The sequence below is a fragment of the Triturus cristatus genome, chromosome 1_2, assembly GCF_964204655.1.
Source record: "Triturus cristatus chromosome 1_2, aTriCri1.1, whole genome shotgun sequence".
Lineage (NCBI taxonomy): Eukaryota > Metazoa > Chordata > Amphibia > Caudata > Salamandridae > Triturus > Triturus cristatus.
Window position 1 is genome coordinate 870,227,990 of NC_140580.1, and position 26,677 is coordinate 870,254,666.

Below are 26,677 nucleotides of genomic sequence, written 5' to 3' on the forward strand. Positions count from 1 at the left end.
CCATACTGACTATCAGTCATCACAGTCACTATCAAATTCTTCCCAATCTTGCAAGCTTTTGTCAATGCCACCAATTCAGCCACTTGAGCAGATCTTACTCCTTTCAAAGACGAAGCTTCCATAACTTCTGAAACCTTACACACCGCATATGCTGCACTCAGCACACCATCATCAGTTCTCAGACATGATCCATCCACAAACAGCACATGATCACTCTCAGGTAATGGCAAATCTCTTATGTCTGGTCTAGGTTTTGTGCAGTAGTCAAGCACATCCAAACAATCATGATCAACATCATCTCCCACACTCACATTTTCAGCATCTGGCAAGAGTGTTGCTGGATTCACATTCACACATCTCTCAAGAGTCACATTTGATGCTCCCAGAATGATTTTCTCATATTTAGTCAGCCGACTATGTGACATATATTGAGTTCTGCTTCTTGTCAAAAGAATTGCCACATCATGAGGTACGAATACCCTTACAGGATATCCCATTATTATACCCTCACTCTGTTCCAAGCTTCTGCATGTAGCAGCTACTGCTTTCAGGCAACCTGGCAAACCCACAGCTACGGGGTCAAGTGTTGATGAGAAGTACACAATTGGCCTTCTCAGTTGTCCATGTTTCTGGATTAACACTGAAAGTGCACATCCATTTCTCTCACTGCAATACAACTCAAACTCTTTCTCATCGTCTGGCATTCCCAAAGCAGGAGCTTCACACATTCTGCTCTTTAACTCTTCAAATGCTGCCATTTGTTCTGCATTCAGTTCCAATGGGTCTTTCACTTCACTTTTGGTCAATTTAATCAATGGCTTTGCTATCAGGGAGAAATTACTTATCCACTGACGACAATAACCCACCATCCCCAGAAACATCCTCACTTCTCTCTGAGTCATTGGGGCTCTCATTCCTCTGATAATTTTGATCCTGTCATCGGTCACCTTTCTCAGACCTCTTTCAATATTGTGTCCAAGATAATGCACCTCTTTCTTGCAAAATTGCAATTTGGCTGGAGATACCTTTAACCCTTCATCTGCCAGATGATTCAGTAAAGCTATGGTATCTACTTCACAAGCTTCACGTGTCTTCGATGCCACAAGTAGGTCATTGATGTACTGCACTATTACTGAGCTTTCAGGCATGATCAAACTCTCCAATGATTTCTTCAATAACTGATTGAATATCGAAGGACTCTCTGTATACCCCTGTGGGATATGACACCATGCCAAAATACGCTGTCCAAACCGAAATGCAAAAATCGGCTGGCTGTCATGATGCAATGGAATTGAAAAGAAAGCATGACACAAATCAATCACCGTATACCATTCAGCATCATGAGGAATCTGATACAAAATCACTGACGGATTTGGCACAATGGGACAACATGCCACCACAATTTTGTTAACTTTTCTCAAATCTTGTACAATCCTGAACTTTCCATTAGGTTTCTTTAGCCCCATTATCGGTGAATTACACGGGCTACTCAGTAACTCTCTCAAAACACCCTGTTGAATCATCTTATCAATTATAGGGGTTATTCCCTCAATTATCTCTGGTGTCAATCTATACTGTGGGATATTAGGATAAACGATTCCCTCTTTCACTGAAATCTTGACTGGATCTACATTATTCATCAATCCCACATCTTCTCCAGTAAAATCCCAAACTGCTGTTTTTACTGTGTGTCTCAACTCCTGAGGCAAATCATCTGGATTGAACACAGCATACGTACCAACAATCTCACTCTCTCTATTATCTAGAGTCATCCTGTACAAAACATCCTCATCTGGTGTCTCAAAAGCTATTCCATCCGGAGTACAAAAAATCATGCAATTCATCTTACACAATAAGTCCCTACCTAACAAGTTCACTGGACTAGTGTCACAGACTACAAATCTGTGCATGTCTGAAAATGTCCCTATTCTTACCCTTACTGGTTCGGTAAGACGAGTCTTAATCTGTGTATTGGCTACACCAACCACTTGGATTGCTTCGTCCGAGAGAGGAAGATTTCTTATATCTGCTGACCTGACAGTTGATCTCGTCGCTCCTGTGTCTACCAAAAAAGTAACACTCTCCCCATTTATTTTCCCATCTACAAATGGTCCTGCCTGGTCTATTTCTAGAGTTGCACCAAGTATGCACTCTTCCTCCTCTCTTCTGTACCGTCAATAGTCCCCTTCAGACTCACTCCCCTCATTCTTTAACCAGTACTGCTGTACCAGGTTAGTACGTCTCGGTTTGTTTACCTGCTCATCATTGTAGAATCCTGAGTCCTGGTTATACTTTTGGGACCCTCTATTCTGCGGCAAGGGCGGTTTTGGCTCTTGACTCTGCTGTCTGACAACCTTCTGCTGTTGTTGCTGATGATTACACCCCTCGTTCTGCACCTGTTGATTCAATGATTTATTCTCATTACTCACTAATGGTGGATTGGTACACTCGGATCTCCAATGCCCCAATTGTCCACAGTTGTGACATGGGAACTTCTTCTTGGCCTCCTCTAAATTTCCCTTTCCTTTTCCTGCACCATATCTGGGCCTATTTCCTGGATTATTTGCTTGTTCCACCATCTGTGCTTCTTGTCTTTCAGCAACCTTCACCTGTGCCCACATTGCTTTCTCTTTCAGCTTTCTTTGTTTTGCCTCAATCTCATCACTGAAGTACTTTGCATGTCTCAAGATTTCATCAATCTTTTTACTCTGCCAATCAACTGTATGCTCTCTAATCCTTTAACTGATTTCAGGTCTCAGGCCATATACAAACCTGTATACAAAATGACTCAAATCCTTGTCACCTAGGTGTTCATTTCCACTGAACTGTTTAAAAGCCAGTATCAGCCTTTCATAAAAAGCATGAACTGATTCTTTTGCTTCCTGATGTGTTCGATCTATCTTAACCCAGTCTGTCTCTTTCGGGGGTACCTTATTTTTCAGGAACACAATAACCTGTTCATACTTCTTCATCACCTCTGGGTCTGGTGCTCCCGTTTTCAAATCTCTTGGGTACTCCTTAGCAGGCCAATCTACAACTATCTTACACTCTGCCCACAAGTCTGCTGGAACAATTATATCAAACAGACTATTCAGGTCAATCCACAGCACTTTTGACAATTTCACAAACCTGTCTACCTGCCTATACCACTCGACGGGCTTTTCTCTCAGTCGAGGAAAATCATTCGTAAATGACAAAATATCCTGTCTAGTCCATGGGACATGTACATATCCTCCTCCAGGAATCTCTCTCATAGGATAAGCATCCACTGTTTTCTCCTTTTCTCTCATGGGAAAAGCTGAGTAAGTCCTGTCTACTGAATCTTCCCTTTTCTTGTACCATCTATCCTTCCATTTTTCCACATCACCCCATTTTCGCAATAAGGCAATCATTTCCTTAATCTGCCCTGTTCTGCCAACACCATTTAGATTTTCAATGTCCTTGTCGGAGAAATCCACCCTGTAAGGCTTCTGCAAAGCTTTCACCTTATCCATGTCAACTCCTTGTTCACTCGCTATTGCTTTTAACCTGTCATGTGTACTCTTAGCCCTCCAGGTGATACTCTTGCACATAAATAACAACTCTCCATCATGATGGTTTTTCAATATTTCTGTAGGAATTGTTCCCGCAATAAGTTCCTCCAATTCTATGCGCAACCTGGCTACATCAATTGCCTGTGAATCTTTATCTTTCTTTTGGAGAACTTTCAACCAATCATTCAAATCTTCAGCTGTTATTTCAGTAGACTTTTTCACTGCACTCACTTGTTCTGCCATCCTCTGTGGTTCCAAGATCGTTCCTCCCAAACAACCAGTATTCAATCCTGAATTAGGCTGTACATCTGATCCTCCACTACATGTGTCATGTCTCAGCTGTCTCAAATTATTTTCTCCCGTCCTCATTCCTGATCCCTCCAAAGTACAAGATCCAACCAAACCATTTCCTACATAGGGAACTGTCAAACCATTTTCACCCATTCTTTGCTTATCAAAAATAGGCACAACCGGACCAATGGTTGCAGGTACTGTAACAGCTTCTAGATTTTTCGTCAGCTCTCTAATTTTCTCAGTCAGCTCAGATGTGGTTCTGGCTAATTCTCTTGTTTTCTCATCACTGATTTGATTCTCTCTCTCTCTCTCTCTCTCTCTCTCTCTTTCCGTGAAAGAGCTACCACTTTTCAAATCAGGTGTCACAATCTCAGTTTTAACAATTCGTAAAGTATCTCTTATGGGAGTAGCAACCGGCATTCTCTCTTCTGGTTCTGGTCTATATGGAGGTGGTCTCTTATAAATCATATCATCCAAGACCTCATCCTCATAATCATTAGCCCCATACCTTCTCACTTCTGTATCAGGCACCTTTTCTGCACCTTTTCTCCCTTCCGCTTCCTCAACAGTTCTCATACGATATAATCCCTCTGACATACTAGCATCTCGCCATCTCCTCATTCGATCATGATGAGTTTCACGATCATATTTCCTCCCAAAAATATACCTATAATTGCCTCCACTCCTCTGCTTTTCTCGCTCATGCACCTCATCTTCCCATTCCACCAATGCTTCGAACTGTGTCGGCCTTGGTCTAGGCTCTAGACACATCATCTTTTCCCGTAAATTTCTCAACACGGCCAGATTAAATGAACCATGTTCCGGGAACGCTAAAACACCATCGTCCTTAGTGTACTTAGCCCAGTTGTCTAACCAAATACAGGTATGATACCCATATTTCGCAACCATGAAGGATGCAGGAGTTCTTGTCGGAGGTAGCAATTCCCCTTCTCTAGTTATTATGTTCTTATCCTTGTCGAACCATCTTTTAATTTTACCGAACAAGGATTTCTTCTTCTTTTCCTCCGGTTAATAATACATTTTCGCGTTTACTACAACCTTCTAGTCCTTTCCACAAATGTACGATCTTTTGTCCAATAACAGCGCGACTCACACTAACGCACCAATCCTGGAGCGTCTACGTCACCCTGTACTCCTTCCAATCCCTGCGCGGCTCACACCAACGCACTAATCACAGCGCGAGCACTGTTCCAATCCACTGCCCAATCACAGCGCGGTCTGTATGACGTCAGTAGTCGCTGCAGTCGCTTCTACTCTGTCTCCTGTCACTCGTCTACCCCTCCTTTACAAAGCCTTCTCAGTAGACTTCATTTTAGATTCTACAAAATCTATTAGTTACAACATATAAACATCTCCATTGTCTGCTTCGCTAACCACAGAATAGTAAAGAAAATTCTTTTTCACAAGAATCCCGCTTCTCTCTAGAACAGCGCTTGCCTCTGCTCTACCACGGAATGATTACTTTCGTTGACACAGTAGCACATCCCTCTACTCTGCCCTTCTAACATGCATCCATTAACTGTTTCCTCCAGGAATGCTCCAAACAGTTTCACAATCAACTAAATGCTCATACATTCACGCACTTTCACACCAGAAAATGTAGTACATCCACACAGAATCCTGCTTTTCCCGAGAACAGCGAACAGTCTGTCCCACTACAGAATTATAACACACATTAACCAAGCAGCGCTTACCTCTGCCCAGTCCTTCAGACAAGCTCAGAGAATACCTATTACTTCTCCAGCAGTAAGCTTTAACGGCAAACCTTACGGATCCCTGGGACTTAAGACCAGAGTTTCACAGATAACCTTCACTACCATACATACTCCTTTTATACTGAAAATATGTCTCTAATAGTAACACCCGACGATGTCACTGATTGCGAACCCAGACAATGCGACGCGCAACTTCAATTGTTACACGCTTTTCCCCGCATACCTACAGGTCCAACAATCCCGTCTTTCCCGAGAGCAGCACTCACTTCCCTCTGCCCCACTACGGAACCGTCACCAGCTCCCTACGTTCCAGAAGCCGTACACACTACATAGAACTCAATACGACGACTTCAACATATAGTATTAGTACATATACCAACATCAATCAATGAATCAATGAATCAAAAAGCCTATGTACAAGCAATCTATCAGATCAAGACAATAATCAAACCATCATACTGCTACCAGGAAACTGCTGCAGATCGGAACATATAAATTCTCCCTACTTCCACGGACAGAGTAATTTCACAGTCATGCGCACATGCACTCATCATACGCTACGGCCCATCACACTAACATTCATTCTATTACTCTATCCACACTGAATATATAGGAGAAACCTAAACAATCTGCGTCTAAAACGAGGTCAATGCAACCTAAAGAAATTGTCCTGAGTCATGATTTTAAACATAGGAAATACATTTGAAACTCAATAAATGACAAGGAAATAACCACCCGACACTGGAATTCAAACAAAGGTTATCTTTTATCTAAATTAGTTCAAAGGGAAAATCAATCAATAGCGAAATCATTATTCTCATAATTACCTATTCTAGCTAAGTGTCATTTGGGTCAGGACAGGTCTCTCAGTAAAAGTCTCCCGAGTCGCCGTCCTCTCAATCAGCGTCGATCCTCTCGAGCATAGGTTCAAGAAGAAGTGGCCTTAGACCCTCTCTAGTCTAACATATTTAGAGTGAAAATAACAAATTAAAAGTAACAAACAAACTCTAAACGTCCGTTGAGCCGCTGAGCAGAGCGAGCAACATTTAGAAAATCTTCGCTCTCGAAAATCACAAAAATAAAAACACGGAAGAAGGAAGCTCAAGCTGAAAAAATGAAACATCCATGAATGCTCTTCCTCGGAACCTTAGTGAAGCCACCGCAAGTTTATCAGAGTTCATTGTGGCTTTATTCTTCTCCAAGGGCAATTGGCAGCATGCCTGGAGCTGCTGTCCTCACGGAAACTTTTAATACAGACAGAGGCCGAAGTCAGGTGGTTTCTAACCATATTCAGCGAGGCCTCTCTTCATTTTTCGGCAACTCAAATGCAGGCTGTAAATATTGGCCATCTTGGATTAGGCCAAAACGGACCATCTTAATTAAAAGAAATACAAAACAACGTTACTACATCGTAATGATTAAACAGTGTTAATTCCCACTAATACCCTTATGTGTATGTAATTATCTAGCCGTCTGCGACATATAAAAGCATTAAAGCACGTTATTAAAAAGCGCAATCACGAAACAAATAGCACTGTAGCCACACATATTTAATTAATTCGCTCACTGACTTAGTTCACGTATTAATAAAGCAACATATATGCATTCCCGCGTGTAATTCTATCATTAGCAATGTTGGTTAGTCAGAAACTTTGAACAAGATTAATATTTAACAATTAATTTATCAGTAATTTAAATTATGACATATAAACATAAACTGGAGTTTAAATCTCAATAAATTTTCAATAGAAAACTCTGCTCCAGCAATCCCCCCTTTGGTGATATATATCACCACAAAAAACCAACCCAAAAAAAAAAATGTTGTCCCCATTTTTAGGAGAAATTGAAATGTCTTTTTTACGACACTACACACCAGACTCTCTTTCATCATCCCTCTTCGACTCCAAGTAAACACTCTCCCTCAATTCTTCTAATTCTATTTCTTGTGGGTCTCTCCTTGACCTCTTTTGTTTCTTTTCAGTATTTCCTCTAATTATTCTCTTTTTCCCTCCCCTGTTTTTACAACACAAACACCCTAATCTAAGCATTAATAAAGCAACAATTACACATGTCAAAGGAAATAATATTTTACCAATAATGGTACTACCTATCTTAGCAATAAAACTCTTAACAGCAAGTAGCTTATTAGCCATTTTAGTCCAGATACTTTCAGCTTCCAGTGGTACTAATTCTTCATGCAAATCAGTAATATTTTTGATATAGATCTTCAGATCTCTGCTTTCGTCAGGAATGTAAGTGCAACAATGTTGAACTTTCAGCATTCCACAGACTCCACCCTCCTTGGCCAATAGAATATCAAGGGCAAGTCGATTTTCCATAGACATGGCACGTACGGCAATCATCTCCATATTTACCAAAAGAAACCCCCCAGCGGTACTTGTCGATAAGCGATCCACCACTGTTGACAGTTTCCGAATTCCATATGCATTTAATGAAATTCCCACTGCTGGAATTAAAGCTCCAAAGATATCACCTACAATTTCTGACCAAGTTTCTCTCTTAAAGCGTGTTAGTAAATTAATGTGTTCTACATCTTCTATCTTATCTATATGAAAAATCTTTGGAAAGACCAGGCCAACATAACACGTGCCATACCAATGGTCAGGCAACCTGTAATAAGCCTTATTCCCACAAATATAATACACTCCCGGGAAAACTGGATCTTCTCCACCTTTAAAACCCCATCCTGTTGCAATAAAGTATGTATCATGACACTCACTAGTCCCAACAAAGTAATTATCATATTGGGATTTCCTTCTGGTAATGCATAATTTACCCTTCTGTGGTGCATCTAAAGCCAAAGTTGGACTGGCCCCATTCCTCAACTCCTTTCCCATCTCAATATCCCATATTGTCTCACTCACTTTATATTTCCCTGCCTTTTCATGCATGCTCACTCTCCTTTTCTCTACCATGTCCAGAAAAGCCTTTTCTTCTTCTTTCAAACTGCAAGTTAAATTGTTTCTAAAAATGTAATCTAATGTTAATTCTTCTGTTTCAATAAAAATCTCACCAAAAATGTTAGCTTCTTTAGCTGGATTCAGCTTTCTATTCATAGGTAACTGTCCAAAAATGTTATCTCTGTTAGACATCTCATAATCTATTTTCCCTAACAAATAAAAAACACTACTTAGCACACTACATGAAATCCCATACGTGGCTGGTAGATGGTGATAAGTAACACCCTCTGAAACGGATGCATGCAATTGCATACAAACGTAGCAATCCCTTACTTCCATTGTCTTTACATATTCGTACAACAACTTCGAAAAAACATTGCTAGAAAAATCATTAATCGACCTATCTTTATGTATGTAAATGTTACTACTTCTAGTTGGCACTACTTTCTGTGAACTCTTCTCTATGTTAGTCACATTCTCAGTGTGTATTCCAAAAGTGTCTATTGTAACCCTAAAGGTAACTAATAAAACAAGTACACCCCATAACAGCATTAATAATCCTGTACAGCAGCAGCACATTCTACACCCTCTTTTCAAGAGGGCACATCTACTTTGATTATTTTCTGTGTTAGCCATTTTACTACTTTGGCAGTGTCTTTTGACTTAGCCTCTTCTACTCCACCACTGAAACACTAGAACACTAGATTATTTCAAACAGCTAATTTTGATTTTCTTCTTTTCACTTTTCTCCAAGTGACTCCTTCCGTTCACTCAATTTGGATTTTCATCACTTTTTACTTCTTCTTCAGCAACATCAAATTGTCTCAGATCTTCAACATCCTGAGCATCTGACTCTTCTCCAATGTCAGTCAAGATAGCCTTCAGGACTCCGACAGTTTTCTCCTCCTCAACCACATCTCGTACGGTCCCCTCTGGATTTCCTTGACTCTCTGCATCTTCACCTTCAGACAGTGCCACATACGTCCATTCCGGTGACCTATACTTCTGGTTAGGTTTTCTGATTCTCTTGATCTCCTCTGGTTCTTTTGAAACCTTTTGTTTATCACCCTTTGCTTGATTCTGACTCGACACCTCGTTCACGTGTTCAGCTTTCGATGAACTTGAACTTGCACTTGCTCGTGTCAGTCTGTAACTTAGCCTCTTTATCTTGTTAGGCCAAAGATCACCTCTTACACTCCTTTTCGGTCTCACTTCTTTATTATTTCACTCTCCGATCCAAGTTCTCTTTCTCAGAACTCGACCCTCTGATTTCTCATTCTCACTTTCATCTGATTCTGTTTCATTTGCCTCTGGTTCTTCAATAACTCTCTTTTGATCCACAGACTTCTTTCCCACCGATTGAGATTTCCCTGTTACTGTCCCTCCTCGGGTCTCCGACACGCAATCTTCTTGCTGTCTACTTGTCCCTTCACCTAGCTTATCAGGAATGTTCCCTACACCTCCTCGGGGGTCTTCCGCAATCTGTCCCTCTCTATCTCCTTCTGACCCTACTTCTTCAGAAACAATCTCAGGTGGATCTTCAACCTCTTCATCTGATTCAGGTGTAGTCTCTGTGGAATTGCTCTTTCCTCCTCTTTCCTCTGCACTGCTTGTTGGAACTTCAGGCACTCTTACAGAATCCGATCTCTCCCCTGAGTCTCTCAATGTTTCTCTTGAAGTCTCTCTTGGAAAGAAAAAAGAATCACCTGACTGATTCTCTTTCTCCTTCTCCCCTTTCAGGATTCTTTTTTCTTCTCACTGGTTCAGTCTCCGCATCATCACTGGAATCTGATTCTTCAAAATACTCTTTACCAGTCCCATCCTTTGGATTCGGAACTCTTAGAGTATGACTTGCATGAACCCAGTTTTTCACACCAGCACACTTTACTGCAGTTGTCGTAGTCAGAATAACTTGTCTTGGCCTTCCCCACCTTGGAACCAAGCAATTTCTTCTTCTGTGCACCTTAATCCTCACCCAGTCCCCTGGACTCAGATCATGGGCTTGCTTCTTCTCAAGTGTGGTGGCGTCTTCTCCAACCTGGTGAAACACAGAATGAACTGCGTCAGCCAGGCCTTTACAGTAATCCAAAATCATGTCATCAGTTATTGTCATCAACTTGTTGACAGGCACGAAAGCATGTCTCATTGCACGTCCCATTAATATTTCATGTGGACTCAACCCTGTGGTTCTATCTGGAGTAGACCTAATAGTCATTAGCACTAGAGGCAAGACATCAGGCCATTTCATTCCAGTGGCTAAACACATCTTACCAATTCGGTTTTTGATTGTGCCATTCATCTGTTCAACAACACCAGAAGCCTCTGGTCTATATGCACAATGTAGCTTCTGCTGTATGCTCAATGCTTCACAAATTAAACCCATGAGCTCATTGTAGAAGTGTCCACCTCTGTCTGACTCAATTGTCACTGGGAACCCGTACCTAGGAATCAACTCTCTTAACAGTAACTTTGCCACTGTTATTCCATCATTCCTCCTAGTCGGATAGGCCTCCACCCATCTTGAGAACAAACAGACTACCACTAGAACATACCTCAATTTATTCACTTGGGGCATTTCAATGAAATCTATTTGCATTCTGGTAAAAGGACCTCCTTCTCTGCCTATTGTTCCTAGGCTCACCACTGTCTTTTTTCCTGTATTGAACTGTTGACAAATCAAACATCTTTGACAGATGCTCTCTGCAATCAGCCTGAACTTTGCATTGTACCAGGTTTGTTTAAAGGACCTAATCATAGCGTCCCTTCCCAGATGTCCCTGGCCATGATACATTCTTGCCATTGTTGATAGCATTGAATTAGGCATGACTGGTCTTCCATCTCTATAGATCCAAACATGATCTGTCTCTCTTGGGGCACAACCTGCCTTGATCCCAATTAAAAGACTACAAATAGCACAAAACGCTGCAGCCCGCCTGGTTCTTAGGCTCCCACGTACTTCATCAGCATCCTCGGCTCTAAACACTCTACATTGGCTCCCCATTCATAAAAGGATTCTCTTCAAGATGCTTCTGATCACCTTTAAAGCCACTCGCCGGACAGGCCCCAGATATCTTGCAGCTCGTTTCGCACCCTACATCACTACCAGGACCCTCAGATCCTCCTCAGCCAATTTACTAAAACCAACCCATTTCAGACTTGCCACCAAAGGCGGAAAAACAGTCGCCTATCTTGGCTCTAAGGCATGGAACGTACTCCCTTCTGGCTTACATACGCAACAATCAGAGACGTCTTTTAGGAAAGCACTCAAAACCTGGGTTTATAAATGTCCAGATGACCTCTGCTTTGCACTAATCTAATTTCTCCCTGACATTCTTCCTATTTCAGTTTCTTCACTCCGTCCTTTTAGCGCCAGGAGGCTCCTTGCGGAGTGACAGTTTGCGCTCTATAAATGCTCTTTTACATTACATTACATCCAATCTCTCATTTCCTCATCTCCTGCTTCATCCTGCAACTGTTTCACTTCATCCCACGTTTCAAGGACATTAGTAAACATCACAGAACAAAAAGACATCTCCCTTTCTCGTCCCCGATTAATCGAATGATTGTTCTTTGCACAATACTGTGCTATGTCATTGGCAAAACGATTTCCAAGAGTAACAAAATCATCTCCTTGTCCATGAGCAGCACATTTTACAACCGCTAATTCTTTAGGCAGCTGTATCACCTCAAGCAACTTCCCAATCACTTCAGCATTCTTTATGGGAGTTCCACTCGACGTCAAGAAACCTCTCTGTAGCCAAGGTTGGCCAAAATCATGAACCACTCCAAATCCATACTGACTATCAGTCATCACAGTCACTTTCAAATTCTTCCCAATCTTGCAAGCTTTTGTCAATGCCACCAATTCAGCCACTTGAGCAGATCTTACTCCTTTCAAAGACGAAGCTTCCATAACTTCTGAAACCTTACACACCGCATATGCTGCACTCAGCACACCATCATCAGTTCTCAGACATGATCCATCCACAAACAGCACATGATCACTCTCAGGTAATGGCAAATCTCTTATGTCTGGTCTAGGTTTTGTGCAGTAGTCAAGCACATCCAAACAATCATGATCAACATCATCTCCCACACTCACATTTTCAGCATCTGGCAAGAGTGTTGCTGGATTCACATTCACACATCTCTCAAGAGTCACATTTGATGCTCCCAGAATGATTTTCTCATATTTAGTCAGCCGACTATGGGACATATATTGAGTTCTGCTTCTTGTCAAAAGAATTGCCACATCATGAGGTACGAATACCCTTACAGGATATCCCATTATTATACCCTCACTCTGTTCCAAGCTTCTGCATGTAGCAGCTACTGCTTTCAGGCAACCTGGCAAACCCACAGCTACGGGGTCAAGTGTTGATGAGAAGTACGCAATTGGCCTTCTCAGTTGTCCATGTTTCTGGATTAACACTGAAAGTGCACATCCATTTCTCTCACTGCAATACAACTCAAACTCTTTCTCATAGTCTGGCATTCCCAAAGCAGGAGCTTCACACATTCTGCTCTTTAACTCTTCAAATGCTGCCATTTGTTCTGCATTCAGTTCCAATGGGTCTTTCACTTCACTTTTGGTCAATTTAATCAATGGCTTTGCTATCAGGGAGAAATTACTTATCCACTGACGACAATAACCCACCATCCCCAGAAACATCCTCACTTCTCTCTGAGTCATTGGGGCTCTCATTCCTCTGATAATTTTGATCCTGTCATCGGTCACCTTTCTCAGACCTCTTTCAATATTGTGTCCAAGATAATGCACCTCTTTCTTGCAAAATTGCAATTTGGCTGGAGATACCTTTAACCCTCCATCTGCCAGATGATTCAGTAAAGCTATGGTATCTACTTCACAAGCTTCACGTGTCTTCGATGCCACAAGTAGGTCATTGATGTACTGCACTATTACTGAGCTTTCAGGCATGATCAAACTCTCCAATGATTTCTTCAATAACTGATTGAATATCGAAGGACTCTCTGTATACCCCTGTGGGATACGACACCATGCCAAAATACGCTGTCCAAACCGAAATGCAAAAATCGGCTGGCTGTCATGATGCAATGGAATTGAAAAGAAAGCATGACACAAATCAATCACCGTATACCATTCAGCATCATGAGGAATCTGATACAAAATCACTGACGGATTTGGCACAATGGGACAACATGCCACCACAATTTTGTTAACTTTTCTCAAATCTTGTACAATCCTGAACTTTCCATTAGGTTTCTTTAGCCCCATTATCGGTGAATTACACGGGCTACTCAGTAACTCTCTCAAAACACCCTGTTGAATCATCTTATCAATTATAGGGGTTATTCCCTCAATTATCTCTGGTGTCAATCTATACTGTGGGATATTAGGATAAACGATTCCCTCTTTCACTGAAATCTTGACTGGATCTACATTATTCATCAATCCCACATCTTCTCCAGTAAAATCCCAAACTGCTGTTTTTACTGTGTGTCTCAACTCCTGAGGCAAATCATCTGGATTGAACACAGCATACGTACCAACAATCTCACTCTCTCTATTATCTAGAGTCATCCTGTACAAAACATCCTCATCTGGTGTCTCAAAAGCTATTCCATCCGGAGTACAAAAAATCATGCAATTCATCTTACACAATAAGTCCCTACCTAACAAGTTCACTGGACTAGTGTCACAGACTACAAATCTGTGCATGTCTGAAAATTTCCCTATTCTTACCCTTACTGGTTCGGTAAGACGAGTCTTAATCTGTGTATTGGCTACACCAACCAACTGTATGCTCTCTAATCCTTTCACTGATTTCAGGTCTCAGGCCATATACAAACCTGTATACAAAATGACTCAAATCCTTGTCACCTAGGTGTTCATTTCCACTGAACTGTTTAAAAGCCAGTATCAGCCTTTCATAAAAAGCATGAACTGATTCTTTTGCTTCCTGATGTGTTCGATCTATCTTAACCCAGTCTGTCTCTTTCGGGGGTACCTTATTTTTCAGGAACACAATAACCTGTTCATACTTCTTCATCACCTCTGGGTCTGGTGCTCCTGTTTTCAAATCTCTTGGGTACTCCTTAGCAGGCCAATCTACAACTATCTTACACTCTGCCCACAAGTCTGCTGGAACAATTATATCAAACAGACTATTCAGGTCAATCCACAGCACTTTTGACAATTTCACAAACCTGTCTACCTGCCTATACCACTCGACGGGCTTTTCTCTCAGTCGAGGAAAATCATTCGTAAATGACAAAATATCCTGTCTAGTCCATGGGACATGTACATATCCTCCTCCAGGAATCTCTCTCATAGGATAAGCATCCACTGTTTTCTCCTTTTCTCTCATGGGAAAAGCTGAGTAAGTCCTGTCTACTGAATCTTCCCTTTTCTTGTACCATCTATCCTTCTATTTTTCCACATCACCCCATTTTCACAATAAGGCAATCATTTCCTCAATCTGCCCTGTTCTGCCAACACCATTTAGATTTTCAATGTCCTTGTCGGAGAAATCCACCCTGTAAGGCTTCTGCAAAGCTTTCACCTTATCCATGTCAACTCCTTGTTCACTCGCTATTGCTTTTAACCTGTCATGTGTACTCTTAGCCCTCCAGGTGATACTCTTGCACATAAATAACAACTCTCCATCATGATGGTTTTTCAATATTTCTGTAGGAATTGTTCCCGCAATAAGTTCCTCCAATTCTATGCGCAACCTGGCTACATCAATTGCCTGTGAATCTTTATCTTTCTTTTGGAGAACTTTCAACCAATCATTCAAATCTTCAGCTGTTATTTCAGTAGACTTTTTCACTGCACTCACTTGTTCTACCATCCTCTGTGGTTCCAAGATCGTTCCTCCCAAACAACCAGTATTCAATCCTGAATTAGGCTGTACATCTGATCCTCCACTACATGTGTCATGTCTCAGCTGTCTCAAATTATTTTCTCCCGTCCTCATTCCTGATCCCTCCAAAGTACAAGAACCAACCAAACCATTTCCTACATAGGGAACTGTCAAACCATTTTCACCCATTCTTTGCTTATCAAAAATAGGCACAACCGGACCAATGGTTACAGGTACTGTAACAGCTTCTAGATTTTTCGTCAGCTCTCTAATTTTCTCAGTCAGCTCAGATGTGGTTCTGGCTAATTCTCTTGTTTTCTCATCACTGATTTGATTCTCTCTCTCTCGCTCTCTCTCTCTCTCTCTTTCCGTGAAAGAGCTACCACTTTTCAAATCAGGTGTCACAATCTCAGTTTTAACAATTCGTAAAGTATCTCTTATGGGAGTAGCAACCGGCATTCTCTCTTCTGGTTCTGGTCTATATGGAGGTGGTCTCTTATAAATCATATCATCCAAGACCTCATCCTCATAATCATTAGCCCCGTACCTTCTCACTTCTGTGTCAGGCACCTTTTCTGCACCTTTTCTCCCTTCCGCTTCCTCAACAGTTCTCATAGGATATAATCCCTCTGACATACTAGCATCTCGCCATCTCCTCATTCGATCATGATGAGTTTCACGATCATATTTCCTCCCAAAAATATACCTATAATTGCCTCCACTCCTCTGCTTTTCTCGCTCATGCACCTCATCTTCCCATTCCACCAACGCCTCGAACTGTGTCGGCCTTGGTCTAGGCTCTAGACACATCATCTTTTCCCGTAAATTTCTCAACACGGCCAGATTAAATGAACCATGTTCCGGGAACGCTAAAACACCATCGTCCTTAGTGTACTTAGCCCAGTTGTCTAACCAAATACAGGTATGATACCCATATTTCGCAACCATGAAGGATGCAGGAGTTCTTGTCGGAGGTAGCAATTCCCCTTCTCTAGTTATTATGTTCTTATCCTTGTCGAACCATCTTTTAATTTTACCGAACAAGGATTTCTTCTTCTTTTCCTCCGGTTGATAATACATTTTCGCGTTTACTACAACCCTCTAGTCCTTTCCACAAATGTACGATCTTTTGTCCAATAACAGCGCGACTCACACTAACGCACCAATCCTGGAGCGTCTACGTCACCCTGTACTCCTTCCAATCCCTGCACGGCTCACACCAACGCACTAATCACAGCGCGAGCATTGTTCCAATCCACTGCCCAATCACAGCGCGGTCTGTATGACGTCAGTAGTCGCTGCAGTCGCTTCTACTCTGTCTCCTGTCACTCGTCTACCCCTCCTTTACAAAGCCTTCTCAGTAGACTTCGTTTTAGATTCTATAAAATCTATTAGTTACAACATATAAACATCTCCATTGTCTGCTTCGCTAACCACAGAATAGTAAAGAAAATTCTTTTTCACAAGAATCCCGCTTCTCTCTAGAACAGCGCTTGCCTCTGCTCTACCACGGAATGATTACTTTCGTTGACACAGTAGCACATCCCTCTACTCTGCCCTTCTAACATGCATCCATTAACTGTTTCCTCCAGGAATGCTCCAAAGAGTTTCACAATCAACTAAATGCTCATACATTCACGCACTTTCACACCAGAAAATGTAGTACATCCACACAGAATCCTGCTTTTCCCGAGAACAGCGAACAGTCTGTCCCACTACAGAATTATAACACACATTAACCAAGCAGCGCTTACCTCTGCCCAGTCCTTCAGACAAGCTCAGAGAATACCTATTACTTCTCCAGCAGTAAGCTTTAACGGCAAACCTTACGGATCCCTGGGACTTAAGACTAGAGTTTCACAGATAACCTTCACTACCATACATACTCCTTTTATACTGAAAATATGTCTCTAATAGTAACACCCGACGATGTCACTGATTCCGAACCCAGACAATGTGACGCGCAACTTCAATTGTTACACGCTTTTCCCTGCATACCTACAGGGCCAACAATCCCGTCTTTCCCGAGAGCAGCACTCACTTCCCTCTGCCCCACTACGGAACCGTCACCAGCTCCCTACGTTCCAGAAGCCGTACACACTACATAGAACTCAATACGACGACTTCAACATATAGTATTAGTACATATACCAACATCAATCAATGAATCAATGAATCAAAAAGCCTATGTACAAGCAATCTATCAGATCAAGACAATAATCAAACCATCATACTGCTACCAGGAAACTGCTGCAGATCGGAACATATAAATTCTCCCTACTTCCACGGACAGAGTAATTTCACAGTCATGCGCACATGCACTCATCATACGCTACGGCCCATCACACTAACATTCATTCTATTACTCTATCCACACTGAATATATAGGAGAAACCTAAACAATCTGCGTCTAAAACGAGGTCAATGGAACCTAAAGAAATTGTCCTGAGTCATGATTTTAAACATAGGAAATACATTTTAAACTCAATAAATGACAAGGAAATAACCACCCGACACTGGAATCAGGACAGGTATCTCAGTAAAAGTCTCCCGAGTCGCCGTCCTCTCAATCAGCGTCGATCCTCTCGAGCATAGGTTCAAGAAGAAGTGGCCTTAGACCCTCTCTAGTCTAACATATTTATAGTGAAAATAACAAATTAAAAGTAACAAACAAACTCTAAACGTCCGTTGAGCCGCTGAGCAGAGCGAGCAGGAAAGGATGTTGACTTGCAACATTTAGAAAATCTCCGCTCTCGAAAATCACAAAAATAAAAACACGGAAGAAGGAAGCTCAAGCTGAAAAAATGAAACATCCATGAATGCTCTTCCTCGGAACCATAGTGAAGCCACCGCAAGTTTATCAGAGTTCATTGTGGCTTTATTCTTCTCCAAGGGCAATTGGCAGCATGCCTGGAGCTGCTGTCCTCACGGAAACTTTTAATACAGACAGAGGCCGAAGTCAGGTGGTTTCTAACCATATTCAGCGAGGCCTCTCTTCATTTTTCGGCAACTCAAATGCAGGCTGTAAATATCGGCCATCTTGGATTAGGCCAAAACGGACCATCTTAATTAAAAGAAATACAAAACAACGTTACTACATCGTAATGATTAAACAGTGTTAATTCCCACTAATACCCTTATGTGTATGTAATTATCTAGCCACCTGCGACATATAAAAGCATTAAAGCACGTTATTAAAAAGCGCAATCACGAAACAAATAGCACTGTAGCCACACATATTTAATTAATTCGCTCACTGACTTAGTTCACGTATTAATAAAGCAACATATATGCATTCCCGCGTGTAATTCTTTCATTAGTAATGTTGATTAGTCAGAAACTTTGAACAAGATTAATATTTAACAATTAATTTATCAGTAATTTAAATTATGACATATAAACATAAACTGGAGTTTAAATCTCAATAAATTTTCAATAGAAAACTCTGCTCCAGCATTCGCACTCTTGCACTGCCTGAACATTAGCCCTGAACTTCTCAGATATATTCGCCTCCTGTACACTGACATTACAGCCTCGGTAAGAATCACTGATGCCACTTTGCAGCCGTTCCGTATCGGAAGAGGTACTAGGCAGGGATGCCCTCTTTCTCCAATACGTGTTCAAACTCGCTATGAAACAAATCGCGTTTCAACGCCCAGCTATATGGTTTTGAGTGGTCGCGTGAGGTAACCGACCGCATAGCGCTCTATTTCGACGACATGCTGTTCTTTTTTACACGTCTTAACAGATCTGGTCCGTGCCTGCTTCGAATAATGGACATTTTTGGCCAAAGCTCTGGTCTATTCATGAATGCCTGCAAGTCCTATTTGTGGCCTCTATGTATGGGTGATCAACTCGGAACCTGGGTACAACAGGTCACGGTGACCCCAGATGGCTTTAAATACCTCTGGGTGTTCCTGTCCTCTTCTCAATCCGGCTCCTGGACTAAAAACCTGGCCTCACTGCTGCCCCGGACTAAACAACAGGCGAGCTCCTGGTCACAGTTGCCACTGACACTGCTTGACAGATCGGCCATCTTCAAAATGGTTTCATTGCCTTATTTACTATATCAACTCCAAAATCATCCCTACCCCATACCACATGCCTGGTTTCAGCAATTAAACTCGATCCTCAATTTTCTCTTGGGGGGGCACTGTGCGAGTCGCCCTACGATCGTGCTATCAGTCCACGTACTGCGGGGGCCTTGCGACCCCAGATAATCAGTTGTACCACGCAGCATTAAATCTCCTTATCCTTAAAGATTGGTGGTACGGGGATCGTGGTAACCCTGCCTATGCGCTCGAACGTTGGCTGATGGGCTCTAAATCGCTACACATGATTCTGCATGCCAACACAACTTTCAAGTCGCTGCCACCTGTGACCCGGACCGTTTTTGTGACTTGTCAGCAGACTCTGCGCAGGATCGGGTGGTGGGGCAAACTTACTAAGGAGACCCCACTTTGGCACAATGGCCTCTTACCACAACTACTAGATCTTTCCGGGTTTGCGGGCTGGGATTCCATTGGCATCTCAATGATTGGAGCTATTCTCCAAGGCAAGACCCTTAAATCCTTCCAACAATTACAATTCAACTTCTAAATGCCCCGATCCCAATTTTACAAATACCTTCAATTTTGCCACACGCTATCTCCTTATCTTGCGCGACAAGACACAATACCCGATTTCAACCCCATTGAAGCCAAAGTGTTTATGTGTGTGATGGGCACACACAAAATCACAGCGCTATACTGCACCCTGGTCACTAATATCCCCAACACACTACACAAGATTAAAGAGGCCTAGCAGGAAGACCTGGGTCCGCTCGATGAAGATGACGGGATGGAGGGTCTCGATTCCCCGCGGGGTGCGGCCATTGCGGCGCTCCTACGCTTTATACAATTTAAATACCTCCACCGGGTTTACTTGACACGTTACGGGCTTTGGCGTGCAGGCATGATTGACTCCCCCTTGTGCCTGCGTTGTGGACAGGCGGAGGGTACATTCCTTCACAATATATGGGACTGCACCACCCTATCGCGGTTCTGGTGCAGGGTATTGACTTGTCTCTCTGAGGTCTTGGGGTGGGTTAGTCCGCGGTGTCCGCGCCTAACCTTCATCCATATTGCCAATGGGATCGGAGATAAAAGATACAAAAGGCACCGTCTGTTTCTGGGGCTTACCTTAGCTAAATGCGATATTGCTAGAGCTTGGAAGGCGACTCTCCCATTCTCTGCTGGGGCATGGAAGAGAGGCAGATTTCTCCATGGGGCTAGAACTTCGTATTTTCAAAGCGCGGGAATGTCCCCAGAAACATCCCAAAATATGGAAGCGATCAGCCAACTATCGAGGTATATATTGTGAACCTCTCCCCCCAGCCACCTGTGCCGAAGATTTGCTATGATGATCAGCAACTGGGTATGCGCATCTTGATTCAGTGCTCAGACACTGATATGTTGCGATTGGAGTCACTACCACAAATTACATGGATGTACGCTGTGACACTGTTCTTCCTGGTTTACGATGTTTTCTTTTGTTTGATTCGGTTACATGTAACTTTTATTCTTCACCGAACCTATGGTAAAATGTTGACATCTTTATCAGTGCCATTCCATGTATATGATGTATTGCCCTGGCCGTTCCTGGGCTCATATTGCCTGTTAATAATCAAATTTGTTGTGAAAAAAAAAGTAGGAAGTCACTATGACAAGAATGGAAAAATAAAATACTATTGCTATTAATATCCACATTCCAGTTTGTACTGATGTGCAAGACTTGTCTCTGTCTTTCAACAATATATTAATGAACCAATCTAGAAATAGTTCATGTAATCCAATAGTGCCAAAGTAGGAGGGTCTGATCCATGCCCCATTTTGAGGATTTCCATATAAGATAAACTCATGTGGATCCACATTTACATGTTAGTAGTTATCCTGGAAATCTCCCACAAATCTGACCCTGCTTAAACTCCACTTGACAGCCCTGATTTACATTAACCCCTCATTACTGGGCCAGTGAGAGTTTTTGCGACTTCCAGAATGAGTGGAGATAAATATAGGGACACACCAAAGGTACATATTCTAAATATAGAATATTGTTTCCAAAATATTGCAGAAAAAAACTATAAATCTGTGCTGATGGCTCCTCTATGATGCATTTTTCTTTTTGTTCTCTAGAGTCAAACTGGGTCTTAGAAGAACAGCTAGCCATCCTGAACTCCAGATTTAACAAGCGCGTGCTCATCGACATGTTTGTGTGGAACGATGACCGAGACTCCAGCAGGCACATCATCTATGTAAGGAACATGCAGAACTGGGATTCTGTGTCAGCTGGGAAAGGCAGTCCTACCTCCTCTCACTATTAAAGATCTCATTACAGTTTTATTTACATGTATATTTACATTTAAAGATATTTAACAAATTTAAGAATGTTGGAAAGGGCAGACCTACCTTCTCTCACTATTGAAGGCCTCATTACAGATTAATTTCCATTGCCATTACATGTATTATATAATTTATTTATTTATTTTCTTATTATTTATTTATTACATTATTTGTATTTACTGTTAGATTTATTTGGCAGGTTGGTGACATGGGACTAAAGGGGTATATTCATTGATTCTAGCTTGTATCTCCCCATAAAAATCAAGTAATTATGAGCATTTGTCTCCGGAATGGGAAATAGCCATGTGGACTTGTAAATACTGGGTGCTTTTCCTATGGTTATCCGTGATTCCATGGACAATTCCACTGACATTTACCACCTGTTACAAGCAGGAGGTGAATGACAGCCGGTTTGCCACTTTGGGTTTTGGGCGTGGGGTTGGTAGGAGATGCAACATGTATGGAAAGTTGTTAGAAATGGGGTCTCTAGTTAGCAGTGGTTTGCACCCGATCCTAGTAGGGACCCACACTCTAGTCAGGGTAAGTGTAGTACACACTAAGTTTACCTGTGCTCACCCTTAGGTAGTTTGGCACAGAGCAGTCAGGCTAAAAGAAAGAGGCAATGTGTAAAGTATTTGTAAACACACAATAACACAGTGAAAACACCGCAAAGATACTCCACACCAATTAATAAAAATAGCCAATATTTCCCATTATAAAGAAATGACAGAACAATACAAATCCATCATACAAAAGTCAGGATGTGAATCCTTCAATATTAAATGCAGTTATAGCATTTAGAAAACAATATCTCCAACTGGAGCTATTTGGTCGAGCTTTACCAAGACAAATCCACAGGTTGTGTCCGACCGGAATGTAGCACAGGCCAGCTGCAGGAGTCACACAGACCCGACTCCAGTACCTTGGATGTGTCACAAAGTCAAAGATGATGCAATGCACAGAGAAGGTGAGGTGTTGCAAAGGCAGGAGATGCGTCAGTTCCTTACTGTTATGCCGGTCGTTGGCACGTTGGAGCTCGGTTGGCGATGCGTTGAGCCAAGCGGTGAGGCGTCACTGTAGCAAAGTAATGAGCCGTTTCCTGGAGGTGGTGCAGAGTTGTTGAGCTGTACCAGTTCAGAAAGGACACTTGGAGTCAACATATGGATTTCTTGGTTGCAGCACCAGAATCACCTCCAAGGGTCCAGGACTGAGCTTGGCACCACTTGGCAGGTCAGGACTCACAGCAGAAGAACCCAGGTGCTGGTAGCACCATGCAGATGAAATCTTTGGTGGCCCAGAGACTTCCAATAGGAGGCAAGCTCAACTCAAGGCCTTGGAGCAACTTTTGAAAGCAGGATGCAGAGAGCAAAGTCCAGTCCTCTCACTCCGTATCAAGAAACAGCAGACCAACTCAGCAAAGCAAGCATCAAAGTAGCAGTCCCTTATGACAGTCCAGCAGCTCTTCTTCCTTGCTGAAGAAAGAAGTGTTCCATAGGTGTTCCTTCCCTTATGTTGTCAGAGGTTCAGTACTTATACCCATTTTGGCCTATGAATTATGGAGACTTCTAAGGAAAGTCTTTGTAAAGCACAAGACTCTGCCTTTCCTGGTCCTGGCCGCAGACACACTACAGGGGGGTATGCAGTTCGTTGCGGGGGACAGGCACAGCCATACTCAGGTGCAAGTGTCAACTCCCCCCATCTCTCTAGCTCAGGAAGACCCATCAGCATGGTGATGGGTCATCAGGATATGAAGGGCACACCTCAGCTCCCTTTGCGTGTGACTTTCTAGAGTGAATTCACAAATCCCATAAGTCATCCAACCCAGACATGTATTCTAGGGACAAGCAGAGGCACCAAATGATTAAAGTTAAAAAATGCCAACTTTCTAAGAGTGGCATTTTCAGACCTGCAATTTAAAAATTAACTTCACTAAAAGATGTGTTTTTCAATTGGCAGTCCAGAGACACCAAACTCAAATTTTCTACCATCTCCCAATTATAAGATACCAGTGTAAAATACAACAGGGCAACTCCAATGCCATCTTATGGGAGAGATAGGCCTTGCTGTAGTGAAAAGCGAATTTAGCTGAGTTTCACTACCAGGACATTTAAAACTTAAAAGCACATGTCCCTCTTTTTAAATACACAACAACCCTGGGTCTACCTAGGGCCTACCTTAGGGGTGCCTTACATGTAGTTAAAGGGAAAATCTGGGCCCAGCAAGTAGGCGAACTTGCCAGGTCGACATGGCAATTAAATAACACCCACACAAGCTCTGAAGTGGCAGGCCTGACACACTGTTGGTGGGTTACTCATGTAGGTGGCACAATCAGTGCACTTGTAGCATTTGGTTTACAGGCCCTGGACATATGCAGTGCACTGTACAAGGGACTTACTAGCAAATCAAATATGCCAATCTTGGAGAAACCAGATGCCATTAAATTTTAGGCACAGCACACAACTACTTTAGCACTGTTCATCAGTGGTAAAGTGCACAGAGTCCAAACACCAGCAAAAACGATGTCCAGCACACAAACAAAAACAGGAGGCTAGAAGCAAAAAGACCTTGGAAACCATGCCAAAAGATGCCAGGTGTAACAAATGTCTGGGCAGTGGGAGGGTTCCATGCTAACTCAGTTGTGTAGGAGTGTGTTGGGTGGGGGTCAGACTCATGCTTTGCCTCTAGCCCTTCACAAGAGCCACAACCAGTAAAACCATGCCGAGTGTTTGAGGAACTGTTAACTTCAGTTGTGGGAACTGAAATTTGTGAGGGTAAATTTCCAACCTCCTTCCAGTTTAAATGTCGTCCTGAATCTTATCATTTCAAATTAGCTGCTGCATGATCATAATATGCAACAATTCTCTGTCCATGTGTCGTTTTATGAAACTATTGCAGTTTTGTTTGCCCAATGCTATATTTGTACATGTATACAAAAAGTAATGGATAGAATGCTTGAATTGATCTCAGCCACTGGTAATCACTCAGGCCGCATCCCAATCCGTTGTTATTTTGCCCACCATTCCACCTCAGTTTGGACCCAGCTATATGCAGATTAGTCTTGACTATACTGAAATGGGAACAGTCCAGCATGAACTGCCAAGCCTAATCCCCCAGACCCAGAACACAAGCAACCCAGGACCGGTTTCACCCTTATTATGGGTTCATCAGCAGGCGATAGCTTATTTCCAGTGGCACAGTGTGCACGGGACCCACATCTGGGCATACCCATCCAACTTACTGATTGCAAGAGCATGAGTCCCATACAACATATTGGTTGACTGTCTTTAAAAAGACTGTTATCTCAAACAAAAAATAAAATTGTGCATTCAGTAATTTAAATCTAGTTTCTTCTTCGTTATATAGACTGTGAAGTATTTATAAGCTCTGAAGATAACTCACCTCCTTTGATTGTTCAACTATTAAGACACCATTTTCATACTGGTTTCCTAAAATAAACTCTTTTAAGCATCTACTTATTGAGAATGATTAATACTTCATTGCCTGAACAGTTCTTCAAGACTATGGGCCTTATTATGACTATGGTGTTGGATTCGGACACCGCCGCACCGGCAGTCCGACCACCCCCATTACAACTTGGGTGGTTGGACTGCATTGGCACCACCGCATGAGAGATCTCTGGCAGTGTTGCGACAGTCTTGGGGCCATAATATTCTTGGCAGGCCGCTGAGGCACCCGCCAAACGGATGTATGCCGTTACAACGCACACTTTTACAACGCATGCATTTACAACGCATTTTTTACAACGCATAATCCATTACAACGCATGACATTACAACGCATGACACTACAACGCATTTTTAAAAACTACCTTTACAACGCATTTCCATTACAACGCATACTACCTTTACAGCGCATACCATTACAACGCATAATATTAAATTGCATTTAAGGTAAGTATTAGATAGTATAGGGGTAAAAGTTACTTTTCTAACTCCAGGGGGTGCAACAGTAGGGTAAGTGTTGGATAGTATAGGGGTAAAAATTACTATTCTAACTCCAGGGGGTGCAACAGTAGGGTAAGTGTTGGATAGTATAGGGGTAAAAATTACTATTCTAACTCCAGGGGGTGCAACAGTGGGGTAAGTGTTGGATAGTATAGGGGTAAAAATTACTATTCTAACTCCAGGGGGTGCATCAGTAGGGTAAGTGTTGGATAGTATAGGGGTAAAAATTACTATTCTAACTCCAGGGGGTGCAACAGTAGGGTAAGTGTTGGATAGTATAGGGGTAAAAATTACTATTCTAACTCCAGGGGGTGCAACAGTAGGGTAAGTGTTGGATAGTATAGGGGTAAAAATTACTATTCTAACTCCAGGGGGTGCAACAGTGGGGTAAGTGTTGGATAGAATAGGGGTAAAAATTACTATTCTAACTCCAGGGGGTGCAACAGTAGGGTAAGTGTTGGATAGTATAGGGGTAAAAATTACTATTCTAACTCCAGGGGGTGCAACAGTAGGGTAAGTGTTGGATAGTGTAGTGTAATATTATGCGTTGTAATGGTATGCGTTGTAATGGTAGTATGCGTTGTAATGGAATGCGTTGTAAAGGTAGTTTTTAAAAATGCGTTGTAGTGTCATGCGTTGTAATGTCATGCGTTGTAATGGATTATGCGTTGTAAAAAATGCGTTGTAAAGGTAGTGCGTTGTAAAAGTTGCGTTGTAAAGGTTGTTCCCCCCGCCAAACATATGATGAGTTTCCTCACAGCTACACTTTTCATTGCATTAAGGAAACAAAGAGGGTTCTACACGGCCTTCCTGTGCCTCTGCGCCATGGGGTGCATGCAGTGGTCACATGTGGCCCCCTGTCTGCATGCACCCCCAGGTCCTGCAAGGCATGGACTTGTTAGTCCATGCCATGCAGGAACTTCCTTTGACCCTCCCATTGCGGTGCCTTTTTCAAAGGCACTGCACTGGGACCTCCAAAGAACTGTCCACCAGAAACTTT

At 42.3% G+C, this 26,677-nt stretch overlaps 1 protein-coding gene across 2 annotated transcripts in view; it reads left to right on the plus strand.

Moving 5' to 3' along the window:
* The window catches only part of MMEL1 (membrane metalloendopeptidase like 1), an 827,783-nt gene that overhangs the window by 615,116 nt on the left and 185,990 nt on the right, over nucleotides 1-26,677 (plus strand). For both annotated transcript variants that reach the window (XM_085609192.1, XM_085609188.1), the window contains exon 7: nucleotides 21,506-21,624. In XM_085609192.1, the coding sequence (XP_085465318.1) occupies nucleotides 21,506-21,624 (119 nt within the window). The remainder of the gene's footprint in view (nucleotides 1-21,505; nucleotides 21,625-26,677) is intronic.